The sequence below is a fragment of the Chrysochloris asiatica genome, unplaced genomic scaffold, assembly GCF_000296735.1.
Source record: "Chrysochloris asiatica unplaced genomic scaffold, ChrAsi1.0 scaffold00103, whole genome shotgun sequence".
Taxonomy (NCBI): domain Eukaryota; kingdom Metazoa; phylum Chordata; class Mammalia; order Afrosoricida; family Chrysochloridae; genus Chrysochloris; species Chrysochloris asiatica.
Window position 1 is genome coordinate 9,242,038 of NW_006408621.1, and position 21,833 is coordinate 9,263,870.

A 21,833-nucleotide genomic window follows, 5' to 3' on the forward strand; every position below is an offset into this window, starting at 1 on the left:
GGCTATGTCACTGACTCTGGGCCCAAGAGTCCCCAGGTCTTGCCACACTGCTGATGGCTCATATTTCTTGTAGATATATACCAAGTAGAGGAATTACTGGAAGAAATACTCTTCTTTACCTTGAATGAAAGACAATTATAAAGTTATGTTTGCACCTAACATGACACAACTAACATGTGTACAACTGGAAATGTACTAGCTCCACTTGCAGCTTACATATTATAAGTAATGAGGTAGAAAGGAAACAAAACAAAAATATTTGCTATATGCCCATTACTCACTTACCAACATAGTTAAGGTCCAAAGACCAGGTTCTTATTTGAAAATCTGTGTTCTGTGAAATGGAGGATGATTACATCATTACATAACTGCCAAACCATTGAGACCCACCCAAGTTGACACATGATGTCACTATCCCATTTCCCTTGGTGTTATTGAAGTGTGAAGCATCATTCCATTTGTTTAAAAACTGTTTGCATTTTCTTTTCTCTCTAAACGCTCCTTTTTTTTTTTTTTTTGTCTTCTACCCTTTCATTGAAGGATTGATGGTGGTGCAATGTTTAAGCACTTGACTGTGAACCAAAAAGTTGGCAGTTGGAATTTACCCAGTTGATTCTTAGAATAAAGACTTGACAGTCTGCTTTTTTGAAGATTACAGCCCAGAAACCCAATGAGGCAGTTTTGCTCTGTCACATGAGTTACTCTGAGCCAAAATTCAACTCAGTGGCACAAAACCACCTGCCTTTTTGGGGGCACATTGTTGGTTCAGTTGTGCCTGAGATCCAATGAACCTCATGCACAGTCAACACCCATCTGCCTTTGGAGGCTTACCTGCTGCTGTGATGCTGAACAGATTTCATTGGCGCTTCCAAATTAAGACAGGCTTTGTTGTTGTTAAGGACCATTGAGTCGGTCCCTACTAATAGCAGCCCTGTATAAGAAGAGGGTCTAGTTCTTGTTCTATAGCCACACACCAGGACTCCAAGACAGGCTGGGGGTGGGGAGTGGGAGGGAGGGAGGAAGGAGTCCTGGTGTGACATTGTTGGATAAACACTTGACTGCTAACTACAAGGTCAGCAGTTCAAACCCACCAGTTGCTTTTTGGAAACCCTGTACTGGCTTGCTATGAGTCAGAACTGACTCGATAGCACTTAATAATATCAGGGGAAGATAAATAGTGATCTGCTTCTGAAAATCATGGGCATGGTGCAGGTCTGGGCTTCGCTTCATCTATTGTACATGGGGTCTCCATGAGTCAGGGGCCAACTCAATAAAAGCTTAATAACAACCTTTTATAATTGAGTCCTTGGTTGTCATAATGGGTTCTGCTAAAGTCAGAGCCTTTTAAGAGAGGGACTTGGATACAGGTAATTTGTTTGGGATGTGATCCCTGGTAGCAAGAGTATGCCAAAATAAAAGTAAGTTTTCTATATAGTGCTGTAAACTGGGGGAAATTGAATCCATTAGAACCTCTTAGACTTACAAAATGCCACCAAGAATTATCCGCCCAAAGAATGGGAGATATGCCCTGCATTAGTTACGGGTTGCTCTATGGGCATTATCCTCCACTATATATCTGGACCTGATGAGGCAGGTTTGCTCTGTCACATGAATTACTCGGAGCCAAAAATCAACTCAGTGGTACAAAACCACCAGTCTTTCATTGGGCGCATTGTTGGTTCGGTTGCACCTGAGGTCCAGCTGTACACAGGGCTTGGAGAAGGCTCTGAATAAAAAGCTGAAAGAAGCTAACTGTGAAGTGGCATGTTGTCCCCAGGAGTCTGAGCTTACACAGATGTGTCCTTCACAAAAATGGTGGACCAGAGGGATATGATGTGGTGCAGCAGTGTCTGCACACCAACCTCTTTCCTTATTGCTGTCTGTTGATTGTTGTAGCTGTCAAGGACCATCAAGTTGGCTTCAACTCACAGCTACCCGGTACAGGGTTTCCAAGGAGCAGCTGGTGGATTTCAGCCACCAACTTTGTGGTTCTTACCTGCCTTGCAGTCCAGTACTTTATTCTACAGCGCCACACCAGGACTCTTATCTACTGATTGTTGTAGTTGTTAGTGTTGTCAAGTCAATTCTGACTCATAGCTATCCTTTATAGGGTTTCTGAGTCATTTGGACTGGCAACCACCAACCTTGCAGTCTAAATGACCTTGTGGTCTAGTGCTTACCCTGCAGCATAAAATTGTTGTTGTTATATGCCAGTGAGTCATTTTCAACCCATAGCAACTCTATATAGGGCTTCCAAGGAGCAAATGTTGAGCTTGAACCACCGACCTTGCAGTTCAAACTGGTCTTATAGTCCAGCACATTAGCTCGCTGCACCATATAATTATCTGTGATATTAGTTATAAGTATTTTCCCTGGCTTATAATTTGCTTACATTGTTGTTGTTAATTGCTAGCAAGTAGATTCAGACTCAGCGATCCTGTATAGGGTCTCGAAGGGGTGACTTGTGGATAAGCAGTCCAGGGCTTATCGTATAGCACCATACCAGGAGACCATAATTTGCCTATTGTTGTTAAGTACTGTTGAGTCAATTCTGACCCATAGTGACCCAGTATCCGGTTTCCGAGGAGGAACTAGTGACTATAGTGTTTCTTAATTACAACTCTTCCGTGCAATTCACCATTTAAATGTATAATACAGTGGTTATTAGTATATTTACAGAATTATGAAACTATTACCAGAATCCGTTTCAGAACATTTTCATCACTCAGAAAAGAAAACATTACCCATTAGAGTCACTCCACATTTATTCCTTCCCCACTCCCAACAGCCACTAATATGCTTTTGGTTTCTATGGATTTGGTTAGACATTTCATATAAATGGAGCCAGGACATATTAATGGTCTTTTGTGAATGGCTTCCTTCATTTGGCATAATATCTTCAATTTTTATCCATGTTGTAGCATGTATTGGTACTTATTCTTTTTTATTACCAAATAATATTCCATTGTATTGTTATCTGTTTATCCATTTGTCTGATAATGGGCATTTGAGGTGTTTCCAGATATTTAGCTATTATGAATAAGGCTGTTATGAACATTTATGTACAGATTTTTATATGAATGTATGTTTTCTGTTTTCTTGAGTATGTACATAGGAGTGGAATTGCTGATTATGGTACACTGTGTTTAACTGTTTCAGGAAACTCTTTTCCAAAGTATACAACATTTTAAATTTCCATTAACAGTGTATGTCATTCTAATCTCTCCATATCTTTGCTAACTTTTGTTTTTTTCTGCCTTTTAATATTACCCATCTTGTTCTTGTTATTGGTAAGTGCTATCAGTTGGTTCCAACTCACAGCTACCCTGTACAGGATTCCCAAGGAGGGGCTAGTGGACTTGAACTTGATCCAATGCTTATCCTACAACACCAAGGATGCCAGGTGCATTAAGCGTTAGGCTACTAACCACAAGGCTGGTGGTTCAAACCTACCCTCAGCTCCATGGGAGAAAGATGATGCTACCAGCTCTCAGAAAGGTTTACAGTCTCTGAAACTCTCTGGAGCAGTATACTGTGTCCTGGAGGGTGGGTATGCATTGAAATTGACTTGATGCTAGTGGGTTTGGATGGGTGTGAGGTATCTCACTGTAATTTTAATTTGCATTTCCCCAGTGCCTAATGATGTTGAGGAGTTTTCATGAGTGTAGTTATCTATTTTCCTTGGACATCCTTTGCCCATTTTTCAATTTGGCTATTTGTCCTTTTAGTTGTATTCATGTCTTTTATATACTAAGGGTGCAATTGCTTTATCATATATGTGATTTGAATGTACAAGGAGACTTCAGAAGTGTGGAAAATGTAATTAAAGGACAGTGTAATTATTCCATGAACCTTTGAAGCCTCCTCGTATCTTCTCCCATTCTGTTTTGTTGTTTTTTTTTCCACTCTTGATGCACAAGTTTTTTAATGAAGTCCAAGTTTTTTTGCTTGCTCTTTTGGTTTCATATCTTTGCTTGCGCTTTTGGTTTCATTGATCAGAAACATTTACTCCTGTGTTTTCTTTTATGAATGGTTTGTTGTTGTTGTTAAGTGCCGTTAAGTTGGTTCTGACTCATAGCAACCCTGTATGAGATTTCCGAGAAGCACCTGGTGAGTTTGAACTGCCAACCTTTTAGTTCAAACCAACCTTGTGGTCTACTGCTTATCCTACAGTGCCACACCAGAACTCCAAGAAAGATTTAGTCTTCTAAAATTAGGGTACAGTTTATTTTGAGTTAATTTTTATCAATTGTATGCAGAGGAAATCCAACTTGATTCTTTGGCATGTGGGTATCCAGTTGTCACAGACTACTTGTTGAAAAGACTGCTCGTTTCCTCATGAATTTGTCTTTGCCTTCTAGTTGAAAATCAGCTGGCCGTAAATAGGAGAATTTGGTACTGTACTGTTAATTTTATCCAGTAAACCTATATGCCTAACATTGTGTAAGTACCAATCTGTCTTGATGACTGTGTCAGGTGACATCAAGTCAGTTCTGATTCAAACCATCCTACAGAGGAAAACACTGCCCAGTTCTGCACCATCCTCGAATTTGTTGTTCTGTTTGAGTCCATTGTTTGAGCCACTGTGTCACTCCATCTCATTTAGGATCATCCTCTTTTTCATTTACCAAGCATGATGTCCTTCTCCAGGAATTGCTCCCTCCTGATAATGTATTCAAAGTACATGAGACAGTCTTGCAATCTCCCTTCTAAGGAGCATTCTGGTTGTGCTTCTTCTAAGACAGATCTGCTCATGCTTCTGGAAGTCCGTGGTATAGTCAGTATTCTTCAGCAACAACCATAATTCAAAGGCATCTCCCATTGCAATATGTTATTTGATGTCTTTTTTTTTTTTTTCTGGATCTTGCTTTTTCTTTTATTTGTGAATTGAGTGAAGGTTTACTGACTAGATTATCGATTTTGTATTCATCATAGGATTTCTTGAACTGCTGCTTCCATGAATGTTTATTATGGATCCAAGCAAAAAGAAGTCTTTGACAACTTCAATCTTTTCTCCCTTTATCATGACATTATTTATTTCACTCGACAACTGTAATATTTTCTTCACTTATACCTATGTAGTTTATTGGCCCAGTTGTGAGAATTTTTGTTTTCTTTCTGTTGAGGCATAATCCACAGTCTTTGCTTCAGTAAGTGCTTCGAGTCTTCTTCATTTTCAGCAACAAAATTGTGGCATCTTCAAATCGCAGATTGTTAACGAGTCTTCCTCCAATCCTGACAACCATATTCATCTTCATATAGTTTAGCTTTCCAAGTTATTTGGTTGGCATTATTATTATTGTTGTTGTTGTTTCTAGAAGCAGACTGCCCCATCTTTCTCTCATGGAGACTGTCAATCTCTCAATTAACAGCTGAGCATTTTAACCATTGTGTCACTAGGACTCCTCTTGATTACTGTAGCTTTGTATTAAATTTTGAAATTAGAACATATGGATCCTCAGGTTTCATTTTTCTATTTCAAAATTGGACTGTTCTGGGTCCCTTGCATTTCCATATGGATTTTAGGATCAGTTTATAAAATTCTGTGAAAAAGTCAACTGACTATGGAACTTGCAGTTTTAATTAAATTAAAAGAAGATCTTTCTTCCAACAGTGTTTTATGATTTTCAGAATATATTTTCACACTTCTTTTGTTAAATTTATTCCTCAACTCTTTTATTCTTGGAGCTACTGCAAATAGAATTGCTTTCTTAATCTAATTTTTTTATATTTCATTTTAAGTATGCAGAAATACAATTGATTTTTACATATTGATCTTGCATTTTGCACTTTGCTGAATTGATTTATTAACGACAGTAGTTTTTAAGTGGATTCCTTAAGATTTTCTATGTGCATTTTCATATGATTTGCATGTAGTCCTTACTTCTTTTTCAACATGGATATGTTTTGTTTTCCTTTCTAATTAATTACCTTAGATAGAACCTCTCATACAATATTGAATAGAAGTGACAAGGATGAATATCCTTATCTTAGATGTGATCTCAGGGAGAAAGCATTCAATCAGTCATGGTTAAGTATTTTGATAGATTTTGGTCGATTTTTTTTCTTAGAGGTCTTGTATCAGGTTGAAAAAGTTTCCTTCTGTTCCTACTTTGTTGAGTGTCTTTATCATGAAGAGTGCTGAATTTTGTACAATGCTTTATATGTATCTATTGAGATTATCATTATTTATTGCTCTTTATTGTTATGGAGTCCTGGTGTAGCACTGGGTTAATGAGCTGGACTGCAAGATCAGTTTGAACTGCAAGGTCGGTGGTTCAACCTCACCAGCCGCTCCTTGGAAACCCTATACAGGATCTCTGTGAGTCAAAACTGACTCGATGGCACTTAACAACAACAATAACAATTGTTATATGTTATATTGATAGATTATATTAATACTGTATATTAAATCAACCTGTATTCCTGGGATAAATCTCATTTGGCGGTTATACATAATCCTTTTTGTATGCTGCTGGATTCTATTTGCTAGTATTTTGTTGAGGGTTTTTATGTCTATATTCATAAATTTTATGAATTATTCTTTCTTGTAATGTTTTTATCTGGTGTTGATATTGGGATATTGGTCTTATAGATAAGACTCCTGGCGTGGAGCTGTAGGATCAGCACTGGACTGCAAAGCACAAGGTTGGGAGTTCAAACCCACCAAGCTGCTCCTTGGAAACCCTATATAGAGTCCTATGAGTTGGAACCTGTTCAACGGCACTTAACAAAAACAACAATGATAGAATTAATTGGGAAGTGTTTTTACCTTGGAAAGATGTGTGTAAATGTTATTAAGTCTTTTTTCAGTGGTTTGGAAGAATAAACTAATAAGACTATCTGAAACTAGAATTTTCTTCTTAATTTTTAAAAAAATTAATATATTAATCTTTTATTTATTAAAGATAGATGATGGCACCTGACAACAACAACAGATTTGCTATCTCTTCTTGATCAGTTTTCTGTTCTTCTAGGAATTTGTCCATTTCACCCAGGTTTCATAATTTGTTAGTATACATCTGTTCATAGTATTTCCTTATCGTTCTTTTTATTTCTATAGAGTTGCTAGTGATTCACTCTCTTTCATTCCTGATTTTAGTCATTTGTGCCTTTTCTCTTTTTCTCTTGATTAGTTTGGCTAAAAATTTGTTAATTTTGTTTATTAAAGAATTAGAGTTCTGGTGTAGCACTATAGGATAAGCACTGACTGCTAATTATAAGGTTAGCTCAAACTCACCAGCCACTATCTAGAAACCCTATACAGGATTGCTGTGAGTCAAAACCATCTGAATGGTACTTAACAGCAACACCAACAATTCAAAGAACCAACGTTGGTTCGACTGATTTTCACTGTTGTTTTTCTTTTCCCTGTTGCATTCATTTCTGTTCTAGTCTTTATAATTTCCTTTTTTCTGTTTGCTTTGGTTTAGTTTGATATCCTTTTACTTCCTGGTTTCCTACGGTGGAAGGTTATATTATTGATTTGAGGCCTTCCTTCTTTATTACAGTCTTTATCTTTTACAACCATAAATTTCCCTTTAAGCTCTGCTTTAGCAGCATCCCGCAAGTTTGCAAATGTTGTGTTTTCATTTTTACTTACCTTAAAATTATTTCTGATTTACCTTTGCAACATCTCTTTTTGATCCACTAGTGGTTTAAGATTGTAATGCTTAATTTTCACAAATTGTGAATTTCTCTAATTGCCATCTGTTATTGATTGCTAATTTCTTACCATTAAAGTCAGAGAACATATTTTGGTATGATTTCAATCCTTTTAAATTTGTTGAAGCTTATTTTATGGGCTAACAAATGATCTATCCTGGAGAATGCTCCCTGTGCACTTGAGGAGGGTCTGAAGTCTGCTGCTTTTTGTTTTTTTAAGTTTTTATTGTGATTTGAGGGAAAGTTTACAGGGAAGATCATCAGTTTTACTTTCAACAAATCATATACTTTATTGTTTCATTACAATGATTATAATCCCTTCCATGTACCATCAGTTAACAGTATTTCTTTCTATTCATTTTAGCTCTTTTATTATTATTATTATTAACACTCCAGCATATATAATAATAAAAACCACCAAAGGGCACATTTTGCAAACCTGCCTCCTGGCCATCAGCTCTCCGTCCCTCTCTTTCCATGAATCTAGAGTCCTCAGCTGTTCCCTCTCTGCATGTTCCCATCTCTGCCTCCATCTCTAGTGTCGCTGCTTCTCTGGATAGGGTCCTGCATTCTGCTTGTGCTCTTCTCCCTTGATGGTCCTAGGGTCTTTTGTTTCTGGACTGTAAGATTAACTCCCCTGTTTTTGTTACAAAACTTCCACCTTTACAATTGTGGCAGTCTCAATTAGTAATATAACAGTTACTCACTATTGAATCATAAGAATCTTATCCCTATCTCTTTTCACTAGATCTGTCTAGACAAGATGAAAATTATTCATTGGGGATTCTACCTTCCCCCACACACTCTGAAACTAAATTCCCTCTTTAAAACTTGTAAGCTAGTCACTTCATTCCTTTATGGCCCCTCCCATTTTAGGTAGCCAGTGTCTAAATTGCCCATCCCTCTCTACCTTGTATACAGAGGGAATAGGATTGATTTTGGATGTGAAGACTCCTTCTGTCTCTGTTGCTATTTTGAGCTGCTACATCCACGAGGATAGATCAAGTATATCAAACTGTAGCAATTTAATCACGTTTCCTTTATAAAAAATTGTTTGTTTGTTTGTTTTGTTTTTATCTTCCTTTAGTTAAGTTCTGATTTTCCAGCCATCAAGGCTAGGTCAAATGTGTACCTGTCTGCATGTTTGGGTGTTCTTGTGCATCTCCCCTCACTTCATATCAGCTGGATGCTTCACTCTCAGCTCTTGCCGTCCGTGTCTTATGTCCTTGTCCATGGGCTCAGGTGTCCCCAGGTCTCACCACACTTTGGACCAACCAGCCCTTCCTCTTCTCTCTCTCATCTCTACATCAACGGAAGTCAATGGACTGTTGTTGAATCAGCCCATTTCTTCATTGCTGCCTTTCCCCCTCTTCCACTCACCAGTAGAACAATGTGGTCGCCAGCAAGCTTACATGCCTGCTCACGTGTTCCCTTTGAGTTTCAGTCTTAGAGGGGGATTTGTCCTGAAGGGACTTAATTGCTTGTCTTGATGGCTTTCAGGTGATCAACCTGCTTATTTTGTAGTAGCCAATCATACTGCCATTTTTATCTTGGGTTTTTCCTGCTGATCTTTCTTTGAAGATGTATCTTCTGTTGCTCTAGCGGTTCCAGGCTGGTCTGCTTGTCCTTTCTATTGGGAATGTCCCACCTTAGAAGATTCTGGATGGGGCTCAGGATTCCACCTAAAGTCCTATACTCTGCAAAGGCTCTGCAAGAAACCTATTTCACTGGGCAAGTTCTAGAATCCCTTTTAGGTGTTCCACTTAGTTATAGGCTGGAGATGGGTTTACAAGTTTTCTGTCATCATGTTTCCTGACATTCCTTTCTATCCCACTCAAGTGTCTATTTTACAATAGTAGGCAAGGGAAACTAATATTCATAAGACAATTAAGCATCTTAGTATTATTTCCCCTCTTCAGACTACGCCTCGATCCCTGTATCATATAGTCTGCTTTTATTGGGGAGGATTCTGTTTTTGTCTAATAGGTCTAGTTGTTTTATTGTGTTGTTCAGGTCCTCAGTTTCCTTGTTGATCTTCTGGTCTGTCTATTCATGAAAGTGAGATACTGAAGTGCCTCCAACTATAATTGTTAAATTATTTATTTCTCCACTCAATTTTGTCAGTGTTTGATCCAGGTATTTTGGAATGCTGTTGTTAGTACATATATATTTACAAGTGCAAATGTCTTTCTTGTAGATTGACTCTTTTTTTTTTTTTTATCATTATAAAATGTCCTTTTTCTCCAGTAAAAATTTTATCTTTTATTATGGTCACTCCAGCTCACTTTGGCTCCTGTTTGCATGACTAGCCCATATTTTGCTATGCAGAATTTTATTTTTATGTAGTTGAATTTACTAATCTTTTTTTCTGGCCTCTGCTTTGTAAGTATTAGTTTGCTCTTTTTCTCTTCAAGATCATTAATTCTCCCATATTTTCTCTTAGTATTTTCATATTTTCAGTTTTTAAGTTTATATCTTTGGTCCATTGATTTCTTTTTAGAACTTATTGTAGAAGGTAGATTCAGCTCATTTTTCTCTTGATATCCATTTGTCTCAACATAATTCATTAAATAGCCACTTTGCATTGCTTTATCTTAAACTTGTAACAACTACGGTACCAGAAGCTCTGGCACCAGGAGCTCTCATAGTGGTATGAGTCAGGCTGTTAATCTTAAGGTCAGCAGTTGGAAACTACCAGCTGGTCCATGGGAGAAAGATGAGGCTTTCTGCTCCCGTAAGATTTATAGCATCTGAAACCCTATACAGGGTCGCTATGAGTCGGAACTGACTCCAAGACACACGACCACCACTACTACGATCTTAAACTAAATTTGCATGTGTATTTGTGCCTATTCTTACTGTCTTTTTTTGTTCCATGTTGTTTGTCTGCTAATGCACTGTGACCAGTGTTCAATCGACTGATGTTTTGTAATATATTTTATTATGTCATGATGCTAGCCTCTCTTTGTTTCTCTTACTTTTCAGAATGTTTGTAGCTATTCTTGTCTAGTTTTCCATATCAGCATTACATCAGCTTGCCTAATTAAAGCATTCTAATAATTCTAACAGTAATCCCAATAATCTTTTTGTATTGTTTCTAAAATCACATTAAACTTTTAAATGAACTTAAGTCTATTAACATCTCTTTGACATTGAACCTTCTTGAATCTGTACTGGTTTGGTTTCATGACCTTCAGAAACATTTTTAAAATGTAATGTCTTTAATGTAGAAATTTTCAAAGATAGAATAATATAGTGCACTACCAACATTGACTTATCTCCCAACTTCAGTAATCATCAACACATGTTGTTATTTGCCATCAAGTTGATTTTGACTCATAGCAACCCTGTATAGGGTTTTCTAGGCTGTACATCTCTGGGAGCAGAAAGCCTCATCTTTCTCCCAAGGAACAGCCAATACATAGCCAATATTATTTCATCTTACACTTCCTTACACTCAGTATTTTAAAACAAGTACCAGACATGTTCAGAATTTTTTTCTTTATATGGTTGTATATATTTCTTATTAAGTTTACTCCTAGACATTCTGTCTATCTATTGATAAAGACAGACAGATAGGTAGATAAACAGAGATACATACACAAGTGGGCTTCAAAGTTTGTGGAAAAATGGAATTAAAAGATAATGGAATGTTTCCATGAACTTTTTAAAGTTCTATCACATATGGATGTATGCATGAATGTTTATGTACACACATCCATATGTGATAGAACTTTAAAAAGTTCATGGAAACGACTCGATGGCACTTAACAACAACAACAACATCACATATGGATGTATGCATGAATGTTTATGTATATAATTTATTTCTGTATATTAATTTTGTACCCTTTTAAAATATTGACCTTTGTTACTTTTAATTTATGGATTTGAAACAAAAAGGTGACTTCTACCCTTTCTAGTCTCTGCAATTTCATAATTTGTCATGCGTATACCTGGACTATATTAGGAATATATGGACTGTACTAGGAATATATTTGTTGTCAGTTGTTGTTGTCAGGTGCCATCGAGTCGGAACCGACTCATAGCGACCCCATGCACAGCAGAACGAAACAATGCTCGATCCTGGGCCAACCTCACCACCGCTGCCACCCCCAAGTCCATCAATGATGCCACCTGGCTGGCCGATCCATCTCGTTGGAGGTCTTCCTCTTTTTCTCTGACCCTCCACCCTACCCAGCATGACATCCTTCTCCAACGATTGTTTCCTCCTGACTACATGTCCAAAGTAGGAGAGACGAAGCTTAGCCATCCTGGCCTCCAAGGAGCACTCTGGTTGCACTTCTTCCAAAACAGATCTATTGGTTCTTTTGGCAGTCCATGGCACCCTCAGTATTCTCCTCCAACACCACAACTCAAAGGCATCAATTCTTCTACGATCCTCCTTATTCACTGTCCAGCTTTCGCATCCATATGAGGCTACTGAAAACACAATGGCCTGGGTCAGGCGCACCCTAGTCCTCAAGCTGACATCTCTGCTCTTCAACACTTTAAAAAGTTCCTGTGCAGCAGATTTGCCCAGTGCAATACGTCGTCTGATCTCTTGACTGCTACTTCCGCGGTGTTGATAGTTGATCCAAGAAGAATGAAGTCCTTGACAACTTCAATCTTTTCTCCATTGATAAGAATGTTGTTAGGAATATATTAGGAATGTTTAATAGGAATATATTAAAATTATAAGTGTAAACTAATGTAGTAAGCTCTAATCTTATTCCCAACAATATGATTGTGGCATGAAAAATATTGGCCAGCCCCTATAATGGCTCAGCAAACATAGCTGGTATTCCTGTCCCATAAGGCTCTATGTTAAGACCTGAAAAGTTGGAGCTATCTTTAATTTCCTGTGGCTTTATAATATTGTATGTGTTTGTACTGGACTTTATTCTTCAGTAGACCTTAAAATCACTCCTTGGTGGTAAACAGGGCCCTCAAAACATTAGGACATTTCAGTCTTTTGAGTTCTTATGAGAAACACTGATTAAAGTGTCAGGAATCATGTTGTGATTTAAATAATATTTTTAAACTAATTCTAGTACAGCACCACCAGTATCCTGTTTGATTTGTAAATTCTCAGAGAGCTGTATCAGTCCCTTTTGGCACCTTCCAGTGTTAACTGATGTTCTGCCAGAGTGATGTCGGGAATTTGAGGTCTACTCAGGAAATCTCATGTTGGCCCAGTGTCTTTCTCACTCTAATAACCTGTCTGTGAAATGGCATGTGGCTTTTCTGAAGTGAATTATTTTCTGGATACAAATGGGAGCTTTCTACTGGATATACCTGGTACCACACAGATAAATTCGTTCTAGTTTCTTTTGAAAATTAAATCAACTATCTCTCAGAAAAAAGTCCTTTCTCCAAGGTTATAGTGACCTAGTTTGCATGAAACCTTTTCAGTGACAAACTCATCTGACTAGAGATAAATATGTTCCATTAAAATATGGCTTTGAAGGGAATTGTGAACATAATTTTGATGTGAAATATAATGATATCCTTAATAATAGGTCACCAGACATTGTTCAAAGTTAAGTGATTATTACTGTTTAAGAAAAGAATACCTACCTCATTAAGTTGTTAAAGGAATTAAGTGAATTAAAATATTTAAATAGCTCAAAATAGCACCCAGTTCATAGTAACTACTAATGAATGTTTGTTAAACAAAAAGTAAAACTTGAATACAGAGAAATTAACTTTCTTTAAAAAATCAAAAATAAATCAAGGAACACTCCCAAATTTTACATTCTGCTTTCTCTCAACTCACTCTTTTGAATAAACTTCCTTTATGCAAATATAATAGTCACTAATTTTAACAACCTCTTTCATTTTAAAGATTCATCGATTCACAGTCCAGCTAATTCTGCAATCAATTTAAGTGGAGCCCAGGACCTGACCCGGAATAAGAATATTGTGAAACCGCTGGCTTTATCTTTGCAGGTTGTAGGGAAGACTTTTGCTGCAGGTGATGTTTTCCTCACTTATATTTCTTGGGTAAATACATAATCTACAAAGGACTTGTTTGAAATTTAATTGGCAAATTGACAGAAGAAAACGTAAGCTGCTTCTACCTGCCAGTTGAAAATAGGAGTCAGACTATTTATGGTAGTGTATTGCATAAAGCCTGTGGTCTCTATATTCCAGCCAGAAAAATCAGGGAATGACATCTGGCACATAGAGGAGACAGAGTAGTTTGTTTCCATTCAGTACAATTTATTGAGCCCTGGATATAACTGGAAACTGAGGTTACAAAGATAAATAAGACCCAGTCTCTGACCCTAAAGTACTTATGATCTAGTAGGGGAGATTGACCCTGAACTGATTTTGGTAGATTCCATAAGAAAGTATCACAAGCTGGATAGCTAAAACAACAAAAATTTACTCTCTCAGTAGTTCTGCAGGCTAGAAATCGGAAAAGTTGTTGGCAAGATCATGCTCGCTGTGATAGCTCTAAGAGAGGAATCTTTCCTTTTCTTTCCTAGCTTCTGGTGGTCCCAGACATTCTTTGGCTTGTAGCAGCATGACTCTGATCTTTGCCTCTGTCATGGTTGTCTTCCCTGTGTGTCTGTCTTTTTATAAGGGGACTAGTAATAGTAGATTAAGGTCCACCCTACTCCAGTGTAACTTGAAGCTAACCAATAACATCAACAGAGATCCTGTGTTAGGCTGGATTCCCTACAGAAACAAAATCAGTGAAATTATATCTGTTTATATAGAGAGTTGTATCTCAAGGAAATGGCTCATACAGTTGTAGAAGGTGGTGAGTTCTAAGTCTGTGGATCAGATGCCTGACTCATGGTTGCAGGAGTCGTCAGGATAGATGGCAGGCTGCTGGCTACAGAAGCAAATGAATCCAAGGTGAGAAGGTAAGATGGCAGACTGCCGACTCACAGACTATGGAGGTTAATGACTCCTAGGATTGGCATGCAAGATGGCAGGTTACTGGTTCAAATCCAGTGAACTGGAGGTCAGATGATGATGAACCAGATGCAGGATCCAGATCTAACAAAAAGCAAGAGGGTTTTGCCAGAACCTCCATGTATATTGGAAGTAGACTACAACCCCAAAGAAACTTCCTTTCCAATGATTGACTGCTCATATCAGATTTCATCATAGAGGTATTATATATCAGTTCTTATCAGGGAGGAAGACTGCATTATAACTGCCAAACCACTGAGAATCATGGCCCAGCCAAATTTACACACAACCTTAATGTTGTTAAGTGCCATTGAGTCGATTCCAACCCATAGCGACCCTGTATAGGGTTTCCGAGGAGCAGCTGGTGAGCTTGAACCACCGACCTTGCAGTTCAAATGGCTTTTCAGTCTGGTGCATTAGCCCACAACGCCATACCAGGACTCCAACCTTAATGTGGACAGGTGTTTTCAGATAACCAGAGTGCGGATAATTTTTGACTCATCCTAGTACATCATGCTGCTGCTTTTCTTTGAACTTTTACTTTGCTGTTCCCCGTATCTGAAATGCTTATTTTCTAACTCTTAGATACAGCTAACACCTCCACATCCCAAACCAAATTCCTCCAATAATTCATTCTCAATTACTCCCTAAAGTGTTAGACTGAAACTCCCTTCTCTGTGCTTCCCTTGCATATTGTATTTATCACACAATACCATCAAAATACCTTGCTATAGCTATGTTATGGATCAAATTGTGCATCTCAAAATGACATATTGAAGTCTTAATCCCTGGCACCTATGAATGTAAACTTATTTAGAAATAGAGTCTGTAATCTTAAGGTTACTTACTGAAGAGCTGAAGGCTAAACTTTGGGTTAAACACAGAGGACTCTATTCAAGGGCATTGTGATCTTGTATGACAATGCACATCCACACACCTCTGTCCACACTGTTGAAACCCCACAACAACTTCATTTGGAGGCATTAAAGCATCCTCCCTATAGTTCTGATCTTGTTCCATCAGACTTTCACCTGTTTGGTGCCCTGAAAGCAGCCCTTTGAGGCCCAGCAGTCACCTTTGATGAAGTAAAGACAATGGTGCATTCCTGACTCATAGCTCAGCATAAGACATTTTTTTAAATAAGGGAATATGCAATCTTGACAGATGGACAAAGTGCACTGAAAAGCAAAGAGATTATGTTGAAAAATTATGTATTTGTCTTTCCTAAAAGTTGATTACAATTCTCCAGCCAGAATGTGGACAATCATATATAGTTGAGGGCTAAATTTTGAATTAAACACAGAGGACTTAACATGCTGGATTAAACATGCTGGTCAAGGGAAAGGGAAAGGGAGACCATTCTAAGAAGTGAGAGTTTCACTTAATGGAACAGGGGAGTGAGTGACATGATCTGCTTTGAATTTGAGCTAGTTAATTTTGACAGAAATCTGTAAGAAGACAAGAGGCAGAAAAATTAGTTGGAGATCATTTCAGTAGTCAACATGAGAAACAATGAATCCATGACCAGGATGCTAGTACAGTTAAAGAGAGGTAGCAGAACGGATAAACTACTCAGGAAATAAAAGCAGGACTTGACTGAGTCATTATGAGCATGAGGGAGAAGAAGGGGTCTAAGTGATGTCCACCTCTCTGTACTAATGGTGGTCCCATTACCTAAGACAGGGAATACAAGAGGAGTAGATTCTCTAGGAAGAAACCATGAGTTTGATTTAGACATGCTGAGTTTGAGATACCGATAAGCCAGTCAAATGAGGCTACTGAATAGTAATTCGGTTCATCATGGGAGAGAGGTAGGACTGGTGGTTTAGATTTAAGCCACCAACTTATCATTAAATTCAACAGGGTAGATAATATTATTGAGGGAGAGACATGGGTGAGACAAGCTATGGACTAAGAATAAAATCCCAGAAAAGTCTAATGTTTAAGGAGAAGAAATAGAAACGTAAGAGATTAAGGAGAAAAAGAGCCTATCATGTTAGGAAATTTCTCACCAATTCAGCATCATGATTTACCCAGCCCATTTCTGTGCTTACTCTAGTCCTTATTGCAATTGCCTGCTTAGATTACAGATCTGAACAAACTGAATCCACTTTTTATAGCATTTTGAAAAATAATGAAATAATGGGTTTGGGCAGTAATCTTGGCTTCTAAAACCATCAAATGAAAGGCCATTGAACAGTATTATAGTACAAGGATTAGGCTGATGATCCTTGAACCCATGCTTGATCTTAATGTCACAAAAAGAGAAAAACAGTCATTATGTGCCTCCTGATGGAAATAATACAACTCTGCTTATGAGATACTCTTGCCAAAACCAATCAATCAATCAACTGAACTTGAATCTGACCACCTCTATAGATAACTGCCAGTTTATAGTAAATACAGAAGATAAAGGGATATGAAGTGGCACCATGGACATCAATCGTATCAGTAAAATCCCGAAAATGGGAAATTCTTCAGGTCTTCAACAAATTAACTATAAGAAAGACCGATGGGAGGACTCTTGTATATAAAAGAGGTTTGCAGGACACATCAACTAAATTCAGTGTGTGAATCATTTTGAGTACTGATTTGAACAGACTAACTGTAAAAAATTATTTGTGAGATAATTGGATATTGAGACATTATTAGTCATTGGTGTTCATTTTGAAGTCCTGGTGTGGTACTGCGGTTACTGCGCTGGATGACAAAGTCAATTTGAACTGCAAGGTTGGCTCCTCGGAAAACCTATACAGGGTCGCTATGGGTCAGAACCGACTCAACAGCACTTAACAACAACAACAGTTCATTTTTGAGTCCTGGTATGGCACTAGCCACAAGATGGGTAGTTCAAACTCAACAGCTACTCTTCAGAAACCCTATACAGGGTCGCTAATCTGACAGCACTTAACTACAACATTGTTCATTTTAAGGAGCCTTGGTAGCATAGTAGGTTATGCATTAGACTACTAACTACAAGATCAGCAGTTTGAGACTACCAGCCACTCCCAGGGGGAAAGATGATGCTTTCTGATCCCATAAACATTTACAGCCTCAGAACCCTGTATGGGATCATTGTGAGTCTAACTGATTCAACGGCATACAACCACCAACCAACCACCGTAGTGTAGTGGTTACGAATCGGGCTGTGAACCACAAGGTCAGCAGTTCAAAACTACCAGCTGCTCTGCGGGAGAAAGATGAGGCATTCTGCTCCCATAAAGATTAACAGCCTCGGAAACCCTGTGCAGGGTCGCTATGAGTCGGAACCGACTCCACGGCACATAACAACAACAACAACAACAATGTATATATGGAGTTCTGGTGTGGTACTGTGAGTTAATGTGCTGGACTATATACGAGGTCAATTTGAACCATGAGGTCGGTGGTTCAAACTCACCAGCCACTCCTTGGAAACACTATGAGTTGGAAACAACTTTATAGCACTTAACAACAACAACAATGTATATATAGAATAGCAAGGTTGGTGGTTCAAACCCATCAGTCACTCCTCAGAAACCTTATTCAGGGGTGCTGTGAGTCAGCACCAACTCAACTGCACTTAACAACAACAATGATATTTCAGTTATGGCTTTTCAAATAGTATTTCTTTTATAAATACATACTGACATTTACGGATGAAATAATATGACAAATCAATTTGCTTCAAAATAATCTAGTGTGTATGTGTGTGTTTGTACAAAAGGCAAGACAGGGATAAATGAAGTAAGGTGGCCATGTATTTATAAATGTTGAAGTTGGGTGATGGATGCATAGGAGTTTATTATACTATTCTCTACTTTTGTATATTTGAAAATTTTCATGATATAATTAAAAACAAAAGTTTCCCACCATCTCTAAGAAAATGGCATTCTAATTGTAAGTGATCTCATGAGGTCATAAAGAATTACTTTTGTTGTTAAGTGCCTTTGAGTTGATTCTACTTCATAGCAACCCTGTATAAGGTTTCCCAGGAGCAGCTGGTGGGTTTGAGCTGCTGACCTTGTGGTTTGCAGCCCAGTGCTGATTCTACAGTGCCACACCCGGAGTCTAAAAACTCCTTTTCAGTGGCATTTAATTTTCATTGACGGTATACTGTGATGGTTGTAGTTGGTTTCATGTAATTGACTGAGTCCTTTCAGTGAGTTTTCTTTGACTAGACTGTGAGGTTGACCATGTGTTGGCAACATCACAGAGTGTAGTGTGTCTCCTGAGTGGCTTCTCTGCTTGTGTACTACAGATGCTGCTAATGGGAACAGTAGCCATGGAGGGAAAAGCTGTGCGTCCACATCCACTCCAGCCCGCCCAGTGACTTACTCTCTGCCGCCAAGACCAAGTTATGCATCAGGAGACCCAGGTAAAAACCTCATTTTAGAACCTTGAGGTAATGCACTTAATTATGGTAGAAATGTTACAGATTTTGAAACAACAAATTATCTGACAATATACTTCCATTGTTTTTTCCTAGCTTGTCAAATGTTTTGAACATTTAAAGTTAGTGTGAGCAGTAATAACTAAATATCCTCATGATTCTGCATGGATGAGGAATACTGTTGAAACAAATGTATAAGGAAGTGTCTTGAAAAACCATGGACTTTTCTGACCAAAGTACAGAGTTCAACATTCCTCTCTGCTGTTATTCATAGCAAATCTGAATGTCCCTTTCTCCATCTATAGGATGAGTATAGCAACCATAGTTGTATTACAAATTCACAGGGTTGTTGGTAGAATCAAAATGAAATAGATCGGGTAAAATTGTAAATTGTAAAACCGTGTGTACAGATGTTCTACTCAAGTGATATTAATGTGTACTTATGTTGCATCTAGAAGCATGACTTAGACTTTCTGAGTATAGTATAAGTTCCCAGGTTAAAAAGTCCAACGTACAGACTATCTTACTTGCCCTTTTGTTGTTGTTGTTGTTGTTAAGTGCCATTGAGTCGGTTCCAAATCTAGCAACCCTATATAGGGTTTCCGAGGAGCAGCTGAACCTCAGACCTTGTGGTTTAAACCAACCTTGCAGTCCAGAGCATTAACATGAAACACCACACCACAACTACTTGCCCTTTACTGTTATATAAATTTGCCCTCACTTTGAAACAGTTGAACCAACCCCTACTCCAAACATCATCTGCATCACAATCACCTTTACTTGCTGCACGTGCAACTCTTAAGTCATTAAAAAGACTTTGAACCTTCTTCTGCACTAATAGGAGTCCTGGTGTGGCCTGTGGGTGAATGCACCAGACTTCAAAGCCATTTGAACTGCAAGGTCGGCTCACCAGCTACTCCTCTGAAACCTTATAAAGGGTCGCTATGGGTTAGAACCAACTCGATGGCACTTCACAACAACAACAAAGTTAAATATGACCCATATGCACCTGTTTTCTGACTTACCTACAAATTTAATTTAAAGATACACTTAGGAACAGATGACTCTCACAACCTGGTGACTGCCTGTGTAACCAGATTAAAGGTCCTGTGTTCTTTTTACATTCTTTCCTGTCTTCCACATTGCTGAGAACAAGGCCTTTTTTTTTTTTTTTTTTATCATTAGCTACCATGTTCATTTCTGGGCCCCCAAAGAAACGACATCGAGGATGGTATCCCGGGTCACCTGTCCCCCAACCTGGATTAGTAGTTCCTGTTCCTACAGTTCGACCTCTTGTAAGAACTGGTAAGATTTTAGCAGAAAACTGGTTTAATTTTTTTTTTTTTTCAATTACCAGAGTTATCACCTACTCTTGTTCTTTCTTTGAACCCTTGAAGAGAAATGTCCTTAATTAACCATTGTGTCCAATATTATGTAAGTGTATTATTAGGTAATATTTTGTTCCCCACATACCTGGCTTCTCTACAACCACATGTGATCTCAGTTCATTTGGCCTAGTTTTCTCTACTAATGTCAGTAAGTTATTCTTCCATAAATGATGCTGTCCAATCACAGGTGGTGGTGATGCTAGGTACCATCAAATCACCTCCAACTCATGGCAACCCCATGCCTAACAGAATGAAACCCTGCCCAGTCCTGTGCCATCCTCATAGTTATTGGTATGGTAAGCCACTATATCAGTCCATCTCATTGAGGGTCTTCTGCTTTTTCATTGACCCTCTACTTTACCAAGCATGATGCTCCTTTTCCAGGGACTGGTCCCTCCAGATAACATGTCCAAAGTATGAGAGACAGAGTCTTGCCATCCTCATTCTAAGAAGCAGTCTGGTGTACTTCTTCCAAGACAGATTAGTTTGTTCTTCTGGCAGTCCATGGTACTTTCCATATTCTTCTCCAGCACTTTAATTAAAATGTACCCATCCTTCTTTGATCTTCCTTATACATTGCCTAGCTTTCACATGCATATGAGACAGTTGAAAGTATCATGTCTTTGGTCCTCAAAGTGACCTTCTTTGCTCTCTAACACTGTAAAGAGATCATGTGTAGTAGATTTCCAAATGCAATGTTGTTGTTGTTGTTGTTGTTAAATACCGAGGAGTCGGTTCCGACTCATAGTGACCCTGCACAAGGTTTCCAAGGCTGCAGATCTTTACAGGAGCAGAAAGCCTCATCTTTCTTCCACGGAAGAGCTGGTAGTTTCGAACTGCCGACCTTGAGGTTAGCAGCCCAATTTATAACCAGTACGCTACCAGAGTTCCTTCCTAATGCAGTACATCATTGAATTTCTTGACTGCTGTTTCCATGAATATTGATTATGGATCCAAGTAAAATGAAATCCTTGACAACTTCAATCTTTTCTCCATTTATCATGATGTTGCTTATTGGTCCAATTGTGAGGACTTTTGCTTTTTTTATGTTGAGGTATAATCCACACTGAAGGCTGTATTCTTTGATTTTCAACAGTAAATGCTTCAAGTTCTCTTCACTTTCAGCAAGCTAGTTGTGCCATCTGCATATGGTAGGTTGTTAATGAGTCTTCCTCCAATCTGATGTTGTATTCTTCTACAAACAGTCCAGTTTCTTGGATTGTTTGCCCAGCATACAGATCGAATAAGTATGTTAAAAGGATATAATTCTGACATATACCTTTCCTTATTTTAAACAATTAAATATCCCCTTGTTCTTGTCTAACAACTGCCTTTTGTTCTATGTATAGGTTCCAAATGAGCACAATTAAGTATCCTGACATTCCCATTCTTTGCAGTGTTATACATAGTTTGTTATGATTCACAGTCAAATGTCTTTACAAAGTCAATAAAACACAAGTAAACACCTTTTGGTATCC

General features: G+C 38.2%; 1 protein-coding gene across 1 annotated transcript in view; it reads left to right on the plus strand.

Moving 5' to 3' along the window:
- The window catches only part of GREB1L (growth regulation by estrogen in breast cancer-like), a 146,945-nt gene that overhangs the window by 43,200 nt on the left and 81,912 nt on the right, over positions 1-21,833 (plus strand). Inside the window, exons 6-7 of the mRNA XM_006867286.1 lie at positions 18,836-18,952; positions 20,153-20,272. Of these exons, the coding sequence (XP_006867348.1) occupies positions 18,836-18,952; positions 20,153-20,272 (237 nt within the window). The remainder of the gene's footprint in view (positions 1-18,835; positions 18,953-20,152; positions 20,273-21,833) is intronic.